The sequence below is a fragment of the Charadrius vociferus genome, unplaced genomic scaffold (genome assembly GCF_000708025.1).
Source record: "Charadrius vociferus isolate BGI_N301 unplaced genomic scaffold, ASM70802v2 scaffold79, whole genome shotgun sequence".
In the NCBI taxonomy this organism is placed as follows: Eukaryota; Metazoa; Chordata; class Aves; order Charadriiformes; family Charadriidae; genus Charadrius; species Charadrius vociferus.
The window spans coordinates 94,598-113,257 of NW_009650182.1; the positions used below are offsets into that span (position 1 = coordinate 94,598).

The 18,660-nt window shown below is 40.4% G+C and overlaps 1 protein-coding gene across 1 annotated transcript in view; it reads left to right on the top strand.

The window, feature by feature from the left end:
* Positions 1-78: 78 nt before the first annotated feature.
* The window catches only part of CA8 (carbonic anhydrase VIII), a gene marked incomplete at its 5' end in the record, with an annotated part of 50,515 nt that continues 31,933 nt past the window's right edge, over positions 79-18,660 (top strand). Inside the window, 2 exons of the mRNA XM_009892784.1 lie at positions 79-270; positions 4,458-4,582. Of these exons, the coding sequence (XP_009891086.1) occupies positions 79-270; positions 4,458-4,582 (317 nt within the window). The remainder of the gene's footprint in view (positions 271-4,457; positions 4,583-18,660) is intronic.

The following is an 18,660-nucleotide window of genomic DNA, read 5'->3' on the forward strand; positions in this document are numbered from 1 at the left end:
GGTGGGGGGGTCTGGCCGGGCCGGGAAGCCGCCGTGCGGTGCCGGATCTCCCCGTAACGGCTCTCCCTTGTGCCTCAGGAGTGGAGTGGGGGCTGATTTTTCCGGACGCGAACGGGGAGTACCAGTCGCCCATTAACTTGAACTCCAGAGAAGCTAAATACGACCCCTCGCTCCTGGAAGTGCGCTTGTCGCCAAACTACGTCGTGTGTCGTGACTGCGAGGTGGTCAACGACGGGCATTCGATTCAGATCGCCCTGAAGTCGAAATCAGGTAGGCTGAAAGGCGGCCTTTGCGTTGCCCGCGGGCGCCTGTGGTGCCCGAAGCCGGGCTGTACGCGGGCGCCGCGGGGCAGGAGCGGCGGGGGCGGGGGGTTGTGGTCCTGCAGCCCGGTGGGAGCCTTGCTCTTGGCTTCGGGCGGCGGGGAGAGGAGCAGGCTCTGCCACGGGAGCTGCAACTCGCGACGCCAAACTGGATGGTCAGTCGGATCCCTTCAGAGCCTGTCCAGGATTTCCATTTGTGGCGGTGTCGTCTGATGCGCTGGCATTAGCGGTCGTCCGCCTTCAGAAGCAGGCCAGGCTATGGCTAAGGCAGTGTGATGCCAAACTGTTTTGTACAGCTGGCAAAATTTGTCCTTGGTCAAAAGGCTATGTGAGTTAGAAGAGCTTTTTCCATTAGTTTGAGTGGGCTGTGAATACTAACTGCAGACTTGGGCAGCTTAAGATAGATGCTCCAGTTATACATGCGTACAATATTAATGAAGAGCAGGTAGCAAAGCAGTCACCATTTCTTAAAGGGTGTTTTGGTGTCATTCATCAAATAAGAATTAGAAGAAAATAATGAAAGAAGCAATTTCAACTTAAGTGAAACTGCAGTATCTCATTTAGACCTATCATAGGAGGAGGGGGAATGGCTTCAAAGTGGAAGAAGGTAGGTTTAGATTAGATATTAGGAAGAAATTTTTCACTTTGAGGGTGGTGAGGCACTGGAACAGGTTGCCCAGAGAAGTGGGTGCCCCATCCCTGGAGGTATTCAAGGCCAGGCTGGATGGGCTTTGAGCAACCTGGTCTAGTGGGAGGTGTCCCTGCCCATGGCAGGGGGATTGGAACTCAATGATCTTCAAGGTCCCTTCCAACCTAAACCGTTCTATGATTCTATGATTTATCTGGATAAACTATTCTGTATGAAGGAGACAACTGTCAAGAAAGTAGGAAGAAAAAAAGTCTTTTGTGCTTTCCAGCACTGTGGTAGTTCTTACCATCTGTTTGGAAGAGCATCCAAATTATTCTAACCAATCTTATCTAGTAACAGCCTGTTGGGGGCATTTAAACGGCTGAACATTGTCAAACCATGAGACATTCCAACTTTTGTTTCCGTCTGAGATCCCAGTAGTGCTGGGAGCTACAGCTGTGCTGGGAATGAGGGAGTCAGTTCAGTTTTATACTGAATTTTTTAAAAATAAAGGGTTTGTTATTTTAATAATGATGTTTTCCTTTGTAGTTTCCTTTCCATGATAAATTCCATGTATTATTGCGACACAGAACATTTCTTTCCACAGAATTTGCAGATTTCCCATAGAATATAAATTTTGTGCTTCCAGTCAGTTTTACTGCCTTCATCAGAAGCAGAGCTCTTTTCCCAAGGAGTACGGTTCTCTCTGCAGGATCAGGAAGGTTCTTGAATTCTCCTGTGGAGGACGTGAGAGTGGCCACAAACGACATCATCGCTCGCATGCCGAAATGTAACTGCTTCAACCCTACCTTTCCCAAGAGAAGTTTGTAACTTAGCAGAAATGATTAATAAGATGGGGCCAACGCACCTAAATGCGTGTTCAAAACCATTAGAGGCTTAGGAGAAGGAAAGACTTCTTTTTACCTTAAATGTAGTGTGATGCCGGACTGATGAATCTTGAAATATGACAAAATGTGAAACAGAATAAAAGTTTATGACCGAGGTTTGGAATTACAATTTAGAAAATCTTGTTTTAGTTTCAGCTTTTCCTTAGATTTCATGTTACATAATTTCCTATTCTTCATTTGTAAACTGGGGGTAATTTTTCCATTTTTGGGTGGGGGAAGACTACATTTGTTATCCCTACCAAGAGGAGAAAAGAGTTAATGAGCTGTGTTTGACCTAGTATTCTGGCCAATTTTCAGGGATTGCGGAAACTCCTGCAGCTTCTTTTCCTCACAGGGGATCTCTGATGACAAATCCATTTAGCCAGATTATTTTAATGGGAACTGTTGAGCACTAAATGTTTTTGAAACTCTGTCCAATTAATGTGCAAGAGATCCTCATCTACTGTAATGTTAACAGTCAAAGGAAAACGTCTTTGTGGAAAAAAGTAAACTGATTAAGATACATATTAAAAATCAATTTGTCATTACTGGTGATTGATTTTATCCTTTAACTCAAGACACGCAGTCCATCTGGAGTTCCCAAATCCTTTGTGTTATTTAATTGCAAACATTTTCACAGGCTGCTTCCAGTTTGATCATTTTACATGTGTTATGCATTAGGTGGAAGAAGCATGACCAACTGTGTAATGGAACTGTATATTGAAAAACGCTTTAGAGGATATCCTGCTAACAGAGAGACTTCTCTTAAGCCAGCAGTGGATTGCACAGTGGATGATGGTTTCAGAATCATTTTCTAATGAGGATCAAAAATTGCTGAAAGGCAAAGCGAAGTTACACATTTCATGCATTGACAAAGATCAAGATTTGATGAAAGGCAAAGGAAAAATAAACATGCTTCATGCATTGAAATATTTTTATCATGGGATCAGTGTTATAACTTAAGCTTCATAAATAAACTCTTTGAAGCTCCTGCAGATCCAGAGCTGCATCGTATAGAGAACATTTGTTCTAGTTACACTTTCTCTAGGAGCAATATTTTAAAACAGAGAAAATGCATCATTTTCCTAAGAAATGGCACTAATTAAGTATCATGTTTCTTTATAGTTGTCCAGATTTCCCTGGATACTTTAATTGGTTGTTTCCCCTAATATTCACCAGATTTATACATTTTCCCTATAGGATATAGGTGTAGGTAGAATATAGATAAAGGAAGTTTAAGAAGCAAATCTGAATCTGTAACTACATTTAGGAAATTTAATTGTAGAAACCCTAATGGCTCTTAGATTAGTTATGAAGAATTATTAAAGGAGGGTTAATCAGAATATTTTACTTTTTTCTCCAGTGTAATTGCTTATCAAAACCATAACTGATCAGTTTTCTTTCAGGTTTCTTATAGTTCTGTACTTTTATTTTTGTGTTTGTACAGTTGCAGTATGATTCAATTGCTACATTATGTTTCAGTCTTACACTACGTCTTATGCTCCAAACTAGGCCATTTAGTTTATGTGTCACAATATCTTTATATTATGGAACTTTAATTCCCTAAAGCTGTAGGTTATGCAATTAAATAATCTTATCAATTGCCAGAGATTGTAAAAGGTTCATTCAAAGTCTACGAAACATAAGCTAGAATTTGATGGATTCTGGGGAAGACTGTGAATGCCCTTAAGTAAAATCCAGCCCTGCCTAGAAGCCAATATTCAGTGATTTCAGTGCAAAGTTACCTACAGCTTGTGGAGTAATATTGGATCTGAAGCAGATTCACAAATCTCTGGGCAAAATGTTTCCATTGATTAATTCCAAAATAGACTGGGACTCACAAGGTACAATTGCTTGCTTTTACTACTTGTGGTGGAAGTCTCTATTAATGCGAAAATACTGAGCTATTATGTAATATTTGTGTGTGTGTGTGTGTGTGTGTTAAAATTGTGGATAGATACTTTTAAGGAATTCCAAATGTTTAAAAAACTGAAGTAATAAAACAGCCACGGCTGCCTAGATGGTGTTTGTAAGTAAATGAGGTATGTTGTTCCTCCTGTGTGTAGGTTTGATTATATTTCATTATGGAGGCCTTCTGTATCTCAGAAGCCTGACAGATGGTATATGGCTGAACTCCTTTACCTAGCAAGGTATTGGCAATCTGAAGTTTTCTATCAGTTTCTGTGACTCATAGCAAATATAGGATGGAGAGTAAGCATTTGGACAAATTGGAGGTAGTTACCAGTTCAGTTCAGAACCCCGCCATCTGTTTAGAGCACACAGCTACTGTCTTGATAAGAGCAATAAACGTATTCACTCTTTGGGCTGATAAAGGTACAATGTTCTTATTTTGCATTTTGACCAGCTGTTCTGCCTCCTAAAACAAGGACTGCAGCATGACAGCAATTTCACTGTTGTTCGTAACTGCCTGAATTTGTGTTTTGTACTTGCACAGTGCTTCAAAAGTAAAGATGTCAAGTCTTGTCAACTTTACTCTTCTCCTCTCTAGTACCACTGGTAATAAAGAAGCTTGCAACAATATCCCCATTGTATTTGGAGAATATATTCAGTGGCTTGTCTGCTTCGAAAGCCAAGTTCCTTACCGTTTGTCTTCTTTTCCAGTGTTAATAGGGGGGCCATTACCTCGAGGACATGAGTTTGAACTGCATGATGTTCGATTTCACTGGGGAAGAGAAAACCAGCGTGGTTCTGAACACACGGTTAATTTTAAGGCCTTTCCCATGGAGGTAAGAGTGACACTGCGTTGCATAACACTCACTAAATCCAGAAGACACTATTTCATAGCCTGAATTCCTGGTAGTTCAAAAGAGAGTTTCTTTTAGCTCAGCATTTTATTGCTTTATATTTCAACCACAAAGCTATCTTGCTGAGGTGTGCTTTAGTGCAGGTAAATTAGGATATGCATCTGGAATAGAATGCCTCCAGCACTCATCACATTGTGTGATTAATTGGTCATAAAGTTAACTTGCAGAATTATTAACTTCTGTCTTAATAATATTAGTGTTCTAACAAGATCTGCTGTTTCAACACTTCCTATGTCACCTTGACTAATAGCTATAGATGGGGAGAACTAGCCACTGGAAATATTTCCATGGTGAATAATAGCACCTTAGGTAAATCTGGAGTAAGTGCAGAGCAATTTGTTCGTGAAGTAGCTTTACATACCCGAAAGTTGAAGATTATGTGATATTCTTGGGTATGTTCTGTCGTATCTCAATTAACTACAAAATTGTGAAACACAAAAAAAAAGTGATAATGCAGTCTGAAAAAATTCAGCTGTTCATGGGTGTCAGTCGGGGCTCCTAGGCAACTCAAAATGCTGGGACCTATTTCTCCTGTCCTCCAGCAGCCGTTCATCATATTACTTCCCACTGTCCCGTTGCTTATGCTTGTCAAGGAGTGGCTTGGAGTATCCCTTAGACCCTGGGCTGCAAGACTAGTTTTAACAGATGCCAACCCTGATGTTTGGTGACTTCAGCTTTCCATATTTATTTCATTTGTTGTCCACTATTGGTTTTAAAGAAACTCAAGATTTTTTCGAGTTATTTTTGCCTTATTTATCTCTCACAAGCCTGAAACTCTGTTTCCTTTTTCTCTGTGTTGTTCAGTGCTAGGAAATTTGTTATTGTAGCATTATATTAATGAGCGCCAGACTACAGGAACAGAACTGCTTTACAGAAAAGGATCTAGTAAGTGTTAGAGCACCTAGTGCAGAACCAAGTGTAAAAAGCTTGTGGCCTTAAACCATCAGCCTGATTCTTAGCATTGTTCAGATACTTTCTGTAAGAGTTGTGGGTCAGATCTTGGTCTCTGCTGTTTGCTATTTTGCATTGGTCCATCAAAAAACTCCATCTATAAAGTGGAGGGGCTTTGCAGATTGATTTGAGGCAGATCTTTGCAGGTTGATTTCAGGCAGATCCTGGCAATTCAGGAGTATTACTTGAATTGGGAAGGCTCATCAACTGAAGGGAAAGCAGAGGAATCACTGTTGCATCCTGGTTACCTGGCATAACATATACCATATGTTTTTTATGGACCTTCAGGATACTGCAGTGTTTCCCTGAGGCAGGAAGTAGCTTGTTCATTATGAAACAGCTCTGCTTAGTGCCTTTCCTCAAGGCTGATCCAGCATGTAGTGATCACGAAATATTGACATGAACTATGTCAAGAACTGTACTTGGGAGTCTATCAGGGTCTCCTGTCTCCTTGGTTATTAAGGAACACTTCGCAAACAGTCTTGATGGTATGTGGGAACAGTCTATTGATAATCTGCAGAAACCCCAGAATTCTCTACTCCAGATCAGTCCAGAGAAAAAAGTACTTGACCCGGAGACGCAAAACAGCAAACCTAATCAGTCATGAAGGGATTTTATTCTTCGCCTACTTTAAAAGCAGCACAGCAGCTGCACAAACAGAATTCTGGCACAGTTGAAGAACATCACCTGGAGGTGAGCAAGCCAGTGTTATCCTGTGTCTTGCATCTAAGCAGCTTTCAGCTGGGCTCTAATCTCCAAGAAATAACTACTGATGCAAAAATTTTGTAGCAGAAAAAAGTTAATTATAACACACTTTAAATATGGTGCGAATGTTTAATTTTGCAAGCAGATCCTTATGCAGATTAATTCTTCTGGCAGAAAATGACAGCATAGCTTGTATTCAAGGTCAGTTGCACACAGGTGTATTGGCTGAGCCAGTTCGTCATCTTCTGCCCCATGTTGCAAGAAAGTGCAGGGCAGCTTGTTCGACAGATGAGCTGCATTTCCTTCTGCTATATGCACAAAGAGCTGCTATATTAAATCCATCTCAGATTGTCCAAATCAAATACTATACTTAAGCAATAATAAAACAAGTGCTTGTGACTACTATTAATGTTTATGAACTAGTATACTTGAGACTCCAGAATGGAAGATTTTCTGTTTCTGTTCTAGGGATTGCCCCACTTAATTATTTTTTTTTTGTGGAGAGCAATCATTTTGATGAGGGGACCAGGAAATCTTATTTTCTTACCTTATAACATTAGCATTGGTTTATACAGTTGTTGGAAATCACCATAATTCTGAATGCGTATTTGGCTTGATTTTCACTGAGTTTGTTAGTTACTGAACACAAACAGTGATGGGTGCCTCTTTTGGCTATATACAAGCAGTCTGTTGTAGTTTATGCTTTTGTCCTGTGTTAAATGCAAAATAAGCTGGCAATTGTTTGTGCACAAATGCATGCCTAATAATAGGTTGAGCACCAAGTGCGTAAGTCTGGATCTTCTTCCAGTAAGCAAATCTAGTAGGACGTTTTCCTAAGAAACTAGAAATGATTTACAAAGCAAATGATAAGGGTTTTAAATTGTCTCTTTGTGGGAGGGAGACAAGTCAAGGGGAAGTATGGAAACATGAGTGCTTGGTTTAAGTGGGAACCTTAACAACACAAAAAACTAGGCCCAGGTTAGATATTCCACAGAATTCACAGAATTCACAGAATTGTTAGGGTTGGAAGGGACCTCTGGAGATCATCTAGTCCAACCCTCCTGCCAGAGCAGGGTCACCTACAGCACGTTACACAGGACAGCGTCCAGGCGGGTTTTGAATGTCTCCAGAGTGGGAGACTCCACCACCTCTCTGGGCAGCCTGTTCCAGTGCTCCACTACCCTCAAAGTAAAGAAGTTCCTTCTCATGTTAAGATGGAACTTCCTATGTTCAAGTTTATGCCCATTACCCCTCGTCCTATCACTGGGCGCCACTGAAAAAAGACTGCTCCCATCCCCCTGGCATCCTCCCATTAAGTATTTGTATGTATTAATAAGATCCCCCCTCAATCTTCTTTTCTCTAGACTAAAGAGACCCAAGTCCCTCAGCCTTTCCTCATAAGAAAGGTGCTCCAGTCCCCTAATCATCTTTGTTGCCCTTTGCTGGACCCTCTCCAGCAGTTCCCTGTCTTTCTTGAACTGGGGAGCCCAGAACTGGACACAGTACTCCAGATGCGGTCTCACCAGGGCAGAGTAGAGGGGGAGGATGACCTCCCTCGACCTGCTGGCCACACTCTTCTTGATGCACCCCAGGATGCCATTCGCCTTCTTGGCCGCCAGGGCACATTGCTGGCTCATGGTCATCCTGTTGTCCACCAGGACTCCCAGGTCCCTCTCCACAGAGCTGCTCTCCAGGAGGTCAGCCCCCATTACACTATTATAAAATCTCCAGCCCTCCATTACACTATTATAAAATCTGAGCAGTTCTACAGAAATCTGTCTGATATGACTATCTAAGACTATTTATTGACTGGTGCTGCAGTCTGTTTTTTTAGGACTGAAGACTGTAAGGCTTTAGTTTATTACATTGGACCAAATGGTTGTGGAACAGCTTCAGATTATCAGTGTAATGATCTTTGTGAAGTATGACTTTAAAAGAGAGTGTTATTTTTCAAAGTTTGGAAGAACACTCTTCAGTTACTTCCTTAGTCTCTTTCTCTTTGATACCATCACTGTTTTTATAGAAATTAGGCAATATCCTGTATTAGTTGGGTAATATCCCGTGTCTCTTGGTGTGAAAAGCTATTATTTCTTATTAGACAGCTGGGGCCTTTGCTCATGGTTAGGATATATAGGTTCATGGTGAAATAGGTTAGACTACTAAACTTATGTAACCTCTGGAACAGCTTCTTGAAATAATTCACACTGTTAAATAATGTTGTTCATGTGGCTTGGAGGCTGAGTTCATTGTTGTTTTTATTATTATATGAGGTTCAGTAAAGGTATGTTTTCCACCTAGAAAGTGACTGAAGAAACCAGAATGTTGACAGCAATACGCCAGTGTTATCATTTTCACTGACACATCTGTGTTTGCAATCAGTCAGGAAAGCAGGACAAAACAATGAATAGTTGTCAAAGGTAAATACTGTAACGTCTTTTTAAACAAAGGAAGAGCAGAGGGCTGTATGTATTGGTAGAATACTCCTCTCTCTGTTCCATGAAAACCAGACCATGAAGGCTGTTCTTGCCTTTTGGCCAGAAATTGGAAGGAGACGTTTGTGCGACCTTTTCCAGAAATCTTTCTCACCAAGTGCTTCTACTGCACATAAACAGTGTTACTTTGCCTTTTCGCCAATGTTACTTTTGCCACTGCTTGTGCTAAATATTTAGTAATGGTCTTAACATTGAAAGACTGTTTCTTGCCAGCAAATAGAACGAGGTACCAAAGATTAGAGTGTGCTTTACAGTACACATTTCCACAGAGCAGTAAAATCCACACTTATACCCACATGTGAGTTACCTGAACCTGATTTTGGTGTAAGAAAGAGAGGAACTAGTTGACATCTTTATTCCTCTTCTTCATGCCAAGAGTATGGATTGGAGAAGGTGGAAGAACAAATGAAGATATAATGAAACTCTGACTCTTTCCCTTACCTTTGATACAGGGAGATAGAGGGGGACAGGAATAGCAAATTGCTGCTATTTATTTTTGTTATTAACAAAGTTAAAGTAGTGGCAGCTAAAACAGGAGGTCCATTGTACCCGATTGCTGTATAAATGCAGCATACTATAGTACCAGACCAAATCAATCTACAGTCAAAAAAGACAGGAAAGACATCAGGAGAAAGTGAACCATATGATGGTATCAATGTTGCTTTATGAAAAAAAAAATTAAAAAAAAATTCACTGCTTCTGAAGTGAAGGGAAACAGAAAATGATGCCTTAAACGTGTCTCTTCCTCTTACTTAAGTGGTGGTGTGACCAAAGGCACAATCTGACCGTAAGGGAACAGTTGTTTCCAGGCCGCTGTTCCGAAATAAAACTCTATCTGAGAAAATAAAAAGGTTCCTTTCACCACTTGTAATGTGACCAGGAGGATAATTCTCTGTAATCTGTCCTTTTTAAAATGTAGGATTATATTAGCTGTGAACCATGTGAAAGCTCTCAGTAGAAGAGGATTGGCAAAAAATCATTTAAAAAATGTTTCCATGATGTGCATGAAGATTAATAACTATTATTGTCCGTCCTACAGTTTTTGAGTGGAATAGAAGAAAATACAGTTGCCTGAAGGACCAGAATCAGTTCTATACAGGAAAAAAATATGTTCCTCTCTGTTGTGTAATGAAGGGCAGACTAATTCATTCTGTAGACTCTTTCAGAGTTAGTGAAATACCTGCTGCAATGAAGTCAAATATCATGCAAAAAACATATCCTGTCCTTGGTCTGATTTAAACCATTAAGTTTTCCTTTGTTCACATGAAATGATGCCTGCCTAAGGATCATCAAACAACGTTACAGCTTTAGGGCTTCAGGCTAGGCCGTTAAACATTACACTTGCCTACCTAAGTCTTTACAGTCTTTGGTGTGGGGATTTCTCTGTGCCTGGCTCTGAAATCAGATACCTGCATACTGTGCATCCCCTTTCTGGCATTTCTTGAGAGGAGGTGTCATGCTTTTAACACGGAAATTTATTCTTTGCCAACCTGTAATATTCTTTGCAAACGTTATTTAATCTTGCTGTTTTAATCAGTTTCTTATTATCTTGTTAGCAAATTATTTGGGTTAAAAAAATAAAACAGAGTATTTGTAATTGTAATAGAAGGCCTGGGAGATGGTGTGCATGCAAGTGTATCTCTCCCTCTTTACGTAGAGACTTACAAATTGCAGTGGGACTGGGTAGATGTGAATGGCAAGCAGGATTTAATCCACAATGAGAGTAGTTTCTAATACGTGAGCTCAATTCTGTTATCTGTGGATTTTTGCCAGTAGCTTTAATGGGACTATGATCCCAGTCATAAACCCTAAAAGAAAAGGTTTTAAATCAAGCACTAAATACTGTTGCCTTAGCTGATTGCATTGATTACCTGCTTGTGAAAAAAAAAAAAATTAATTCATTCCACTCGCTTTGGTAGCACAAGAGCTATGAATGAAGAATATTTTGCTTAGGCAGTCATGAATTTAACATGAGGCAAAAAGAACAGATTCCAGAAGGGTTTACTTAGCTTCATGCTGAGGTCTGGAACTCTGCTTAGAAATTGTCCAAGTTTTCTGGTGGACGATTAACTTGTTACTCAAAGGCTTGGCTGGTTTCCTAAATTTTGGAATCATTGCAGATGAATACTGTGAGCCATGATTAAAACAGTGCGTCTTAGAAGAAAACAGTGACATTCATTTAATAGCTCTATCCTTGACAGGTTACGAATGACAGATTAATAACAGTTTAAAGTAGATCTGCCCATTGGACATTATCTAATTTCTGAGGACAGAATGGTGGAAAAACACAAGAAAATCAGGCCAATGTCTAAGCAGATGTTTTCAGTTTTGTTTTCCAAATTGGCACTGATTTATACAGAAACAGATTCTTTTACACATTATGTAGAAGACATTTACGAACATAACAATAATACTTAGCTTTTCACAGAATTCCAAGGGCAAAATTGGTCCTAGCACCAATTCTAGGGCTGTTGTATTATGTGGGATCCTAACCCTGTATGCACAGGTGTTTTTCTGCATTTTTCTGTAGACCATATACTCTGTGGCCCCCTAATTGGTGCGACTTCTGTTTGGTTTTTTTTGTAGTGGTACAAACCTGGGAGTTCTCCGTCCCCTCCCAGTATACTGGGAAACAGTAAACCAACAAGATAAAAATAAAATAACCATCATTGTAAAAGCACACATGAGCAGCTTATGACTCTTGAGATTGTTAGTTGCTAAGCTCTTTCAGTATTATATTTTTATTGTGGTTGAAGGTTAATTTGACCTAAATAGGCCCATGCAGTCTCTGAAGTATACTTTGTTTCTAGGTAATTTGTCAATATGAGCTTGGATTGGCCCTTGTTTTTCTCAGTCACATATAGTTTGACTTTTTCAGGGAATATATCTGTGTGCTTTGTATTGTGGATTTGTGAAAAAAGCAGGTGTAAAAATGGGCTGATGTGCTAGCACAAGCATGCTTTTCAGCTTTGCCTGAGAAATGCTCAGTTAAGCTGCGTGGAAGAACTGTACACTTCTTCAGAGGTAGCAAATGTGATTTTCCTTCTCTGCAAAATCTGCAATTTATTTATTGGATTGGGGAAGACATATAAGCTGCTAGACTGCAGGTCTAGGAACAATGGCGTTAATAGTCTATACCGAAGCTTCTTTATCACTTTGTCTCCCTTAAAAGAGTTCTCTTATTTACTGCCATTCACGTGGGGAGAAACATTGTGGCTCATATGCACCTAAAATTGAGGAGGCAGTTGCAATAGCCTGTGATTTGTAACTTCTACCATGATGGAGTATCCTTTTAAGAAGTAAATGGTCCAAACTACAAATGACTGAGCAGAATAGGAAAAACTCTTCTAAGGAGAAATTTTGCAGGTGGCAAGAAGTTGGGGGAAGGAAATGAGAATGAGAAGAAAATGAGGAGTGACTAAAGAGGGAAGCCCTCCCCTGGGCTCCCCGTTCCATCTTACCTCCGCTTATTTGTTCACTTCTGCCAGAAGTTGAGGACTGTCTTTGCATTTCACCTATAACAGATGTTTTACAAAAAAATTTTCTTGCAGTTGTGCTGGGCTAAGATGCAATGTTCAGTCGCAGCCTGTACTAATGGGTTTGGTGGCTCTGCATCCTCATGGAGGCAGACGTGTAACCTTGAACAAAATAGCTCTTCGCCATCCCTGTCTGTGGTGGAAACAATATAGCCTCTGACACTTTCTAAAAAGATGTGAATCTTTTCCGCTCCTTGAGCAGAAATGTGGCTTTGCTTTCTCCGTACTCTGCTTTCTCACATAATTGTCTTGGTGACGGTGCTTGTACTCATGAATACAGAGGCTGCTATTGTGACATGCCTTATTGCGAACCCCATTCCCAACTCTAACAAGACGGTTACTTATGTTTTCATTCCGCTGTGGGAGAACACCTTGTGTAGTCACTTAGAAGATGGGACATCTGAAGAGGATTTAAGCCCAAGTTTGAGCACAACAACATGGCTGCTCCAGTCTCTTCCTTGCCGTTTTTCTTGGCTGTCTGCCCTTGGTGTGATTTGCTTCAGTTTTACATAATTTTCTAATTTCTGCGGTGATGATTGCTGGCAATCTGCTCACCTCTTGCCTCAGTTTCCTGGTGCCTTGGTTTTCCTGTTTGGTTTTCCTTGTCGCTTTGCCCTAACCACTAGGCCTAACTGTTTTTCTATCTAATATCTGTCACTTGTGGAAGAAGCTGGGAAAGACGATTCCTTATTTCCTCCCTTTCCATGCTGCATGCTTATGTCAGGACCAGTTCCTGGGTTGGCCCCAGTGCATGAGTGAATACTCTGTAAGAGGGAGATAATAGCTTTCTGATGCTAAACCCAAAATATTGTGTTCTTGTGCTAACGGTGCACACATGGCTTTTAAGAGGTAAAGGATGAAACTTAGAGATCATCTAAGAGCTGAAAACCTTTGAAGGCTTGCACAAGTATTTGCCGTCATTCCTGAGTGCTTCACAAGCACAAATAATGTAATCCTTAGGACATCAGTGCGAGGAAGACAAGTTCTGCTATTGCCAATGAACTGGTAGAAAACAAGTTCAAATGGATTAAATTGTTTGGCTGTGGTCACAGTTGATGCCTTTTTCAGAACTGATGGAGAACTGATTTATGATTCCTAGATGCTTGAATTCTAGTAAGACTTTCAGACACTGTAGTACCAAAATACCTAACGTAGGTTGTAAATCCCAGTTTGGCAATTTAACCACAGGGCTATCTGATGCCCTAGTCCGTAGGCCACACTGTTGCCGATGGGATAGTCTCACTGGTCATTCCTGCCTTCTCACTGTGCCAGCATTAAGTCATGTAATGAACTGGACTGGGGAACAGTTAGAGTTTAACAAATTTTGCAGAGTTATGGAACTATGGGAGAGGGGAAAAGTATAATAACATTAGGCAATCTGCAAACTTGCAATTCAAGAGAAGAGTGTTGGAGATGCATAACAAGAGTTTAGTATTTTAATGGAAGTTTAGCCAACATTACATGAGAAAAATGACTGAGTTCCCTAGAGGAGTGCAGTATGGAAGAGCAACTGCTCACTGGAGAACAGTCAAGATTATGACTTAAGAAGATAATATGCAGCTGCAGATTCTCATCTCTTTAGAGACACCCTTAGCTTTGGAACACAGAGAACCATGTGATTCAAATCAGTTATTAATAAAACTTAGTAAATTGGCAGGGAATGTATGTTTTTTTTATTCTGCCTTCATTAGAGAATTTATTGTTGAAAATTAAATCAATGATTTAAATCCTTCTACATATGAACAGTCTGGTTTTAAATCCAGGACAACAAATCGCAGCCAACACTTGGTGGAATTGGACAGGCTAATACTAAATGCTTAGTCATATAAATGACACTTCCAGGATTAAATACTTAACCCATAGCACTTTGTGTTTTCTGTCTTCTTGATGGCACTACTAGCCTGTAATATCATCAGCTATTCATCAAGGGCCAGTCCTTTTCCCAAGCTTCGCTCTTTCTAACTGTGGAGCTGTAAAAGCACTACAGAGACACATACACCCAACTCAGGTTGGCAAGAATCCAGAGTAAAGGCAGGATGAAGGGTCCTGCACTAAAATCCTTGCTTTTTCCTTCCTGGCCTTCATAGTTCAATGGAAGGAAGAAGAAAGGCTTGAATGTATGTTTGTTCCTGTTAGCACAGGTAAGGGCAGACCCAGGGCACTTCAGCCCTCTTTGCTGGGGCCAGACGTGGTATCAGAGAACAGTCACCTGCTCTGTGGTGCTGCTTGCTTCACACACTGAGCAGAAACTGAGCACAGTGAAGAGCCTGACCTATGAATTACACAGTAATAACCGTGTAGCTTTTAATTTTCTTACTAATTGGGTTCATACTGAAAGTCAGCAATCTGGAATCAAGGGGGTCTGGTCTTTTTAATTCCTTTTCTTAGTCTTTATAATTTTATTACAGTTGGAAAAATGTTCATTTTTGACTAATTCCTGTTTTCTTTTATCTTCTCCGTGAGCAGTAGAAATAAGCAGTGCTTGTGCTTTCAAATGGAAAGAAAAAATAAATACACACAAATTACAGTATTCTCAGTTTTGCCTATACCCTTTGATGTTTTGCCAATGGTTTTCCTAAGAAACAGGCAAGCTAATGTCACATGTCAGCCACCTCTGTGAGCAAGTGGGGAGAAATTGCCATTTTCTGTTCAAGGCCTGGACAAAAGAGGTCTAGGTTGGCTTTGCAAAGCTTTCTGCAGGTTGGTGTGCTTCACAGAAACGAAGACAAGTAAAGACATTGGCGTTGTGGTTGCATTAACCATATGATAGTTTATGCCCATGTCTTGCTTCCCAGTGAGTGCTGGGAGAACTGCCGTGCTGTTTGGCTTTCTTTCAGCCTCCTTGCGTCCCCTTCCCATTTCCTAACTGGGTATACAGTGGAAATGAAGCTCCTCTCTGAAGAGTTGGTCCATCTCTGGTTAGAAGAGGGACGCAACACCCGTTTTTCCCTTTTTTTTCTTGAGTTTAAATTTATTTTCTTTTTTTTTAGCCTCTTAGCTTCTTTTTCCAGAACAGAAAGAGGAACATTCAACTGGATTTTTTATGGTTCCTATTGCTTTTTGGCTTACTCTCAGTCGCTGTAGTCTTTTGAGTCTCTCCATATACGTATGTACTTCCTGCTGTTAATTTCATTTCTTCAATGGACCAACAGTTTTTTCTCTTACATGAAGTGGAGCTACTGCAGGTGATTAGACTGTTCAAAGAGTACACGGAACCCTGGTTAATATTATGTGTTGCTATGTTTTATTATTCTTTTTCAGTGTGGCTTTCCAGTGTCGATACTTCTTTGGCACAAGTGATTTGCCACAGCAATTGTGAGAGTGTTTCCTGAGATATTGCAAATAATTCAATAGTCCACTATTCCTTACCTTTTGAGTGGCACACCTGAAGGTGTGCCACACAATTGCCTAGACTACTTTTGCTGTTACTTGGCTGGCTTTTGGGGAAGAGAATAGATTTTGGAAGGTGTCTTTGCAGCCCTTCCTTTTATGATCGAATTCAAATAATTTTATTTACAGCTATGTTACAGTTCAGCCCTCTTTTAAAGATGTTCACGGAGAGGAGAGCACCAGTCAGCAAGTGTTCTGGACTACCCTGATGTCCCAGTCGAGCATTTGTTCTGCATGTTCTAGCTGTGAATTTTGCTTTTGACCTGAGACATATAGTTTCTCACACTGTGACTGCCAAGTTGTTTAAACAATATCTCCAGGATACATTGTACTCTGCTCCAACTTGGTCTGTTTGCACCTAATTTCTCTGATTTTAGATTACAGACTTCTTTGTTCAGGGAATGTCATCTTGTTCTGTACATACCTGGAGCCTGATGGGTAACCCACAGACTAGACCTGCTAGATCTTTAACACCTTCAATAAATCGTAACAAGCGTAAGTTCAGCAGAAGCTGTGCTTTCCCTTCTCCCACATTGTATTAATCAGGAGGTTTTTAACAGTAACAGTGTCATCATATGGGTTTCTTGGCGCTGCTTTCAGCTTGTCTCTCTTAGTGCTGAAATTAATGTTGCTTTCGAAGATAGGCACACAGTTCCCTGTATGTCATTTTTTATGACAGTGTTCTATGTATGAAATTTTAAAGAAGATTTAATTTCTACTGAAAATTCAGGGGCATTTTGGCACCTGTCCACAATAGAAGCATTGAAAAGTTTGGCTACAAGCACAAACCAAGTACAGTGATTAATAACTTAACTCCTTTGACCACTTTCTCATCCTCCTCTTTATTTTGCCCAGAGTTCATGATCTAGTTATTCGCTTTTGTTTGCATTTGCATTTTCAAAGGAAGCATATTTACCTTGACTGAACTGTAATCTTTAACCATGCAGGCTTTGTTACTTTATGGGTTTTTGTTTCTTTTTTTTGTGGCATGGAGTACATACACATACTCCTGCTTCTCCTAAGATATTTTCAAACAGCCTCTGTATCAGTCCCATTAACTTTAATTTCCTAAACCTCTCCTTCAGGCTGTTAATAACTAACTTTCTATTTTTTTAATCACTTTTCTTGAAGCTGTGTGCCCTGGTCACATCCTTGGTTTGGTCCCCTTGTGAGGATTTGGAACTTAATTACTTTATGTTATGGTCACTGCCAGCAGCTTAGTCAATTGCTTCCTGAAACAATTCAGTGCCAAGTCAAGTATCAACTCATAAATTCTTGTGCACATGCATAATAGCAAGACACAATTTTTCCACATTTTGTCCTCCTGTGATGTTGTTTACGCAATATTTGCGTTGATGAAATTGCACATCATTATTGTACGCCTATGCTGTGTTGCCTCCTATTATTACTAGCTGAAATCCTCAGCTTCATTTCATCCCTCTTAAACGAAGGAAAAGACTTTATGCTGGTCCTAGTTAGGTTGCCAGAGTTTCCCGTTTTTACTGTTCCCTCCTGAGCTTTTATGGCAAATTATGAATAAAACAGAGTATACTGATCTCTAACAAACTTGGGTGAGTCCAGGAGAACAGTTCTTAGCTCTACAATGTTTAGCAGAGCAGCTCTAAAGTTGCTTTAATTTATCTTAGGGGTATAGATTTATCCCTGAGATGGTGTTTATGTAGAACCAAAACAGAGGTTCAGCTCCACTTTTTCTCAGCACTGACAGAAATATGACAAAAAGCGATACGCTAAAAATTTCCAAACTAATGTGTTTTAGATTCAACTCTAGTTAGGATGCGGTGATGCAATATTCACCTAACTATTAGTCTTTTGAAGTACAGCCTATATGAATTGAAATAAAAGTTGGGAAGGTGTGAGAACAATAACATATCTCTCAGATGCCTTCTTGTCCTGTAATATTACTGGACTAAGCAGACTTTTTGGGAGCTTGTAATTGCTAGTTGCACAGCTAACAAGAAATAGCTGTATAACCTAGTTTTGACCAAGGAACAAAGCTTTCCAGGAGATTAATTTACACATGATGCAGCATGCATTGAGGAAAGAAGCTTTTGTAATAATTAGCTCATTTGTAAAGAGTGAAAGTGTAGAGCGTGGAATAAGTACAATGGGCAATTGCAACAGCAGCATAGATTCAAGCAAGCCTCATGACGATAGTGTCACGGTCTGATGTTCTAGTAGTTTAATGTGCAGATCTGAAGAGGAGTTATTTAAAAATGACGGTCTTCTGCTGTGTGTAGAGCACAAACAGGAGCCTGTTGAACAGAAGGATGCCCCACGTCACCACCCCTTGAAACATGGGCTATGGTTGCCAATTAGGTTGAGGCAGGACCTACACCCAGGCTGGGCAGGTGTTTCATGTTGCCTCCTGCTGCCTCAGGTGCTGGTGTTTTTATCAGGCGTAAATCCCCTGTAGGGCCTGGTTCTGGTGCTGGGGAGCTCAGGAGGGGCTTTGCTGTTGGTGCATCTCCCCTTGACTCCAATGGTGTGTGGCCTTGGTGCTTTCTCCCAGACCACCTGGTGCAGCCTGTGGAAACACTGCACATCATCGAACAGTGTTTTACAGGGATCCTAATAGCAAATCAGGGTTTTGGTAGATTAGTAATAAGTATTCATAAAGAAAGCAGTTATAGTATATAGACTCCTTTTTATGGTAGCAAGTCATTCCAGATTGTGCAGGTTTATAGCAAATCTGTGACATTAAGATCATATAAAAGTGCAGAAACGTTGAAGCAGAGTCCTTCTCCTCTTACCATTAATCAGATACGTCATAATAAAAGATGAATTGTGATTTATTTCAGAGTGTATTTTCCTATAAGGGATGAACCTGTCTCATGTTTGTTCTGGTCCTTGTGTGACAGATGCGCACCTGCATGTTGCAGTAAGAGCACCTTTCCTGACATTGCAA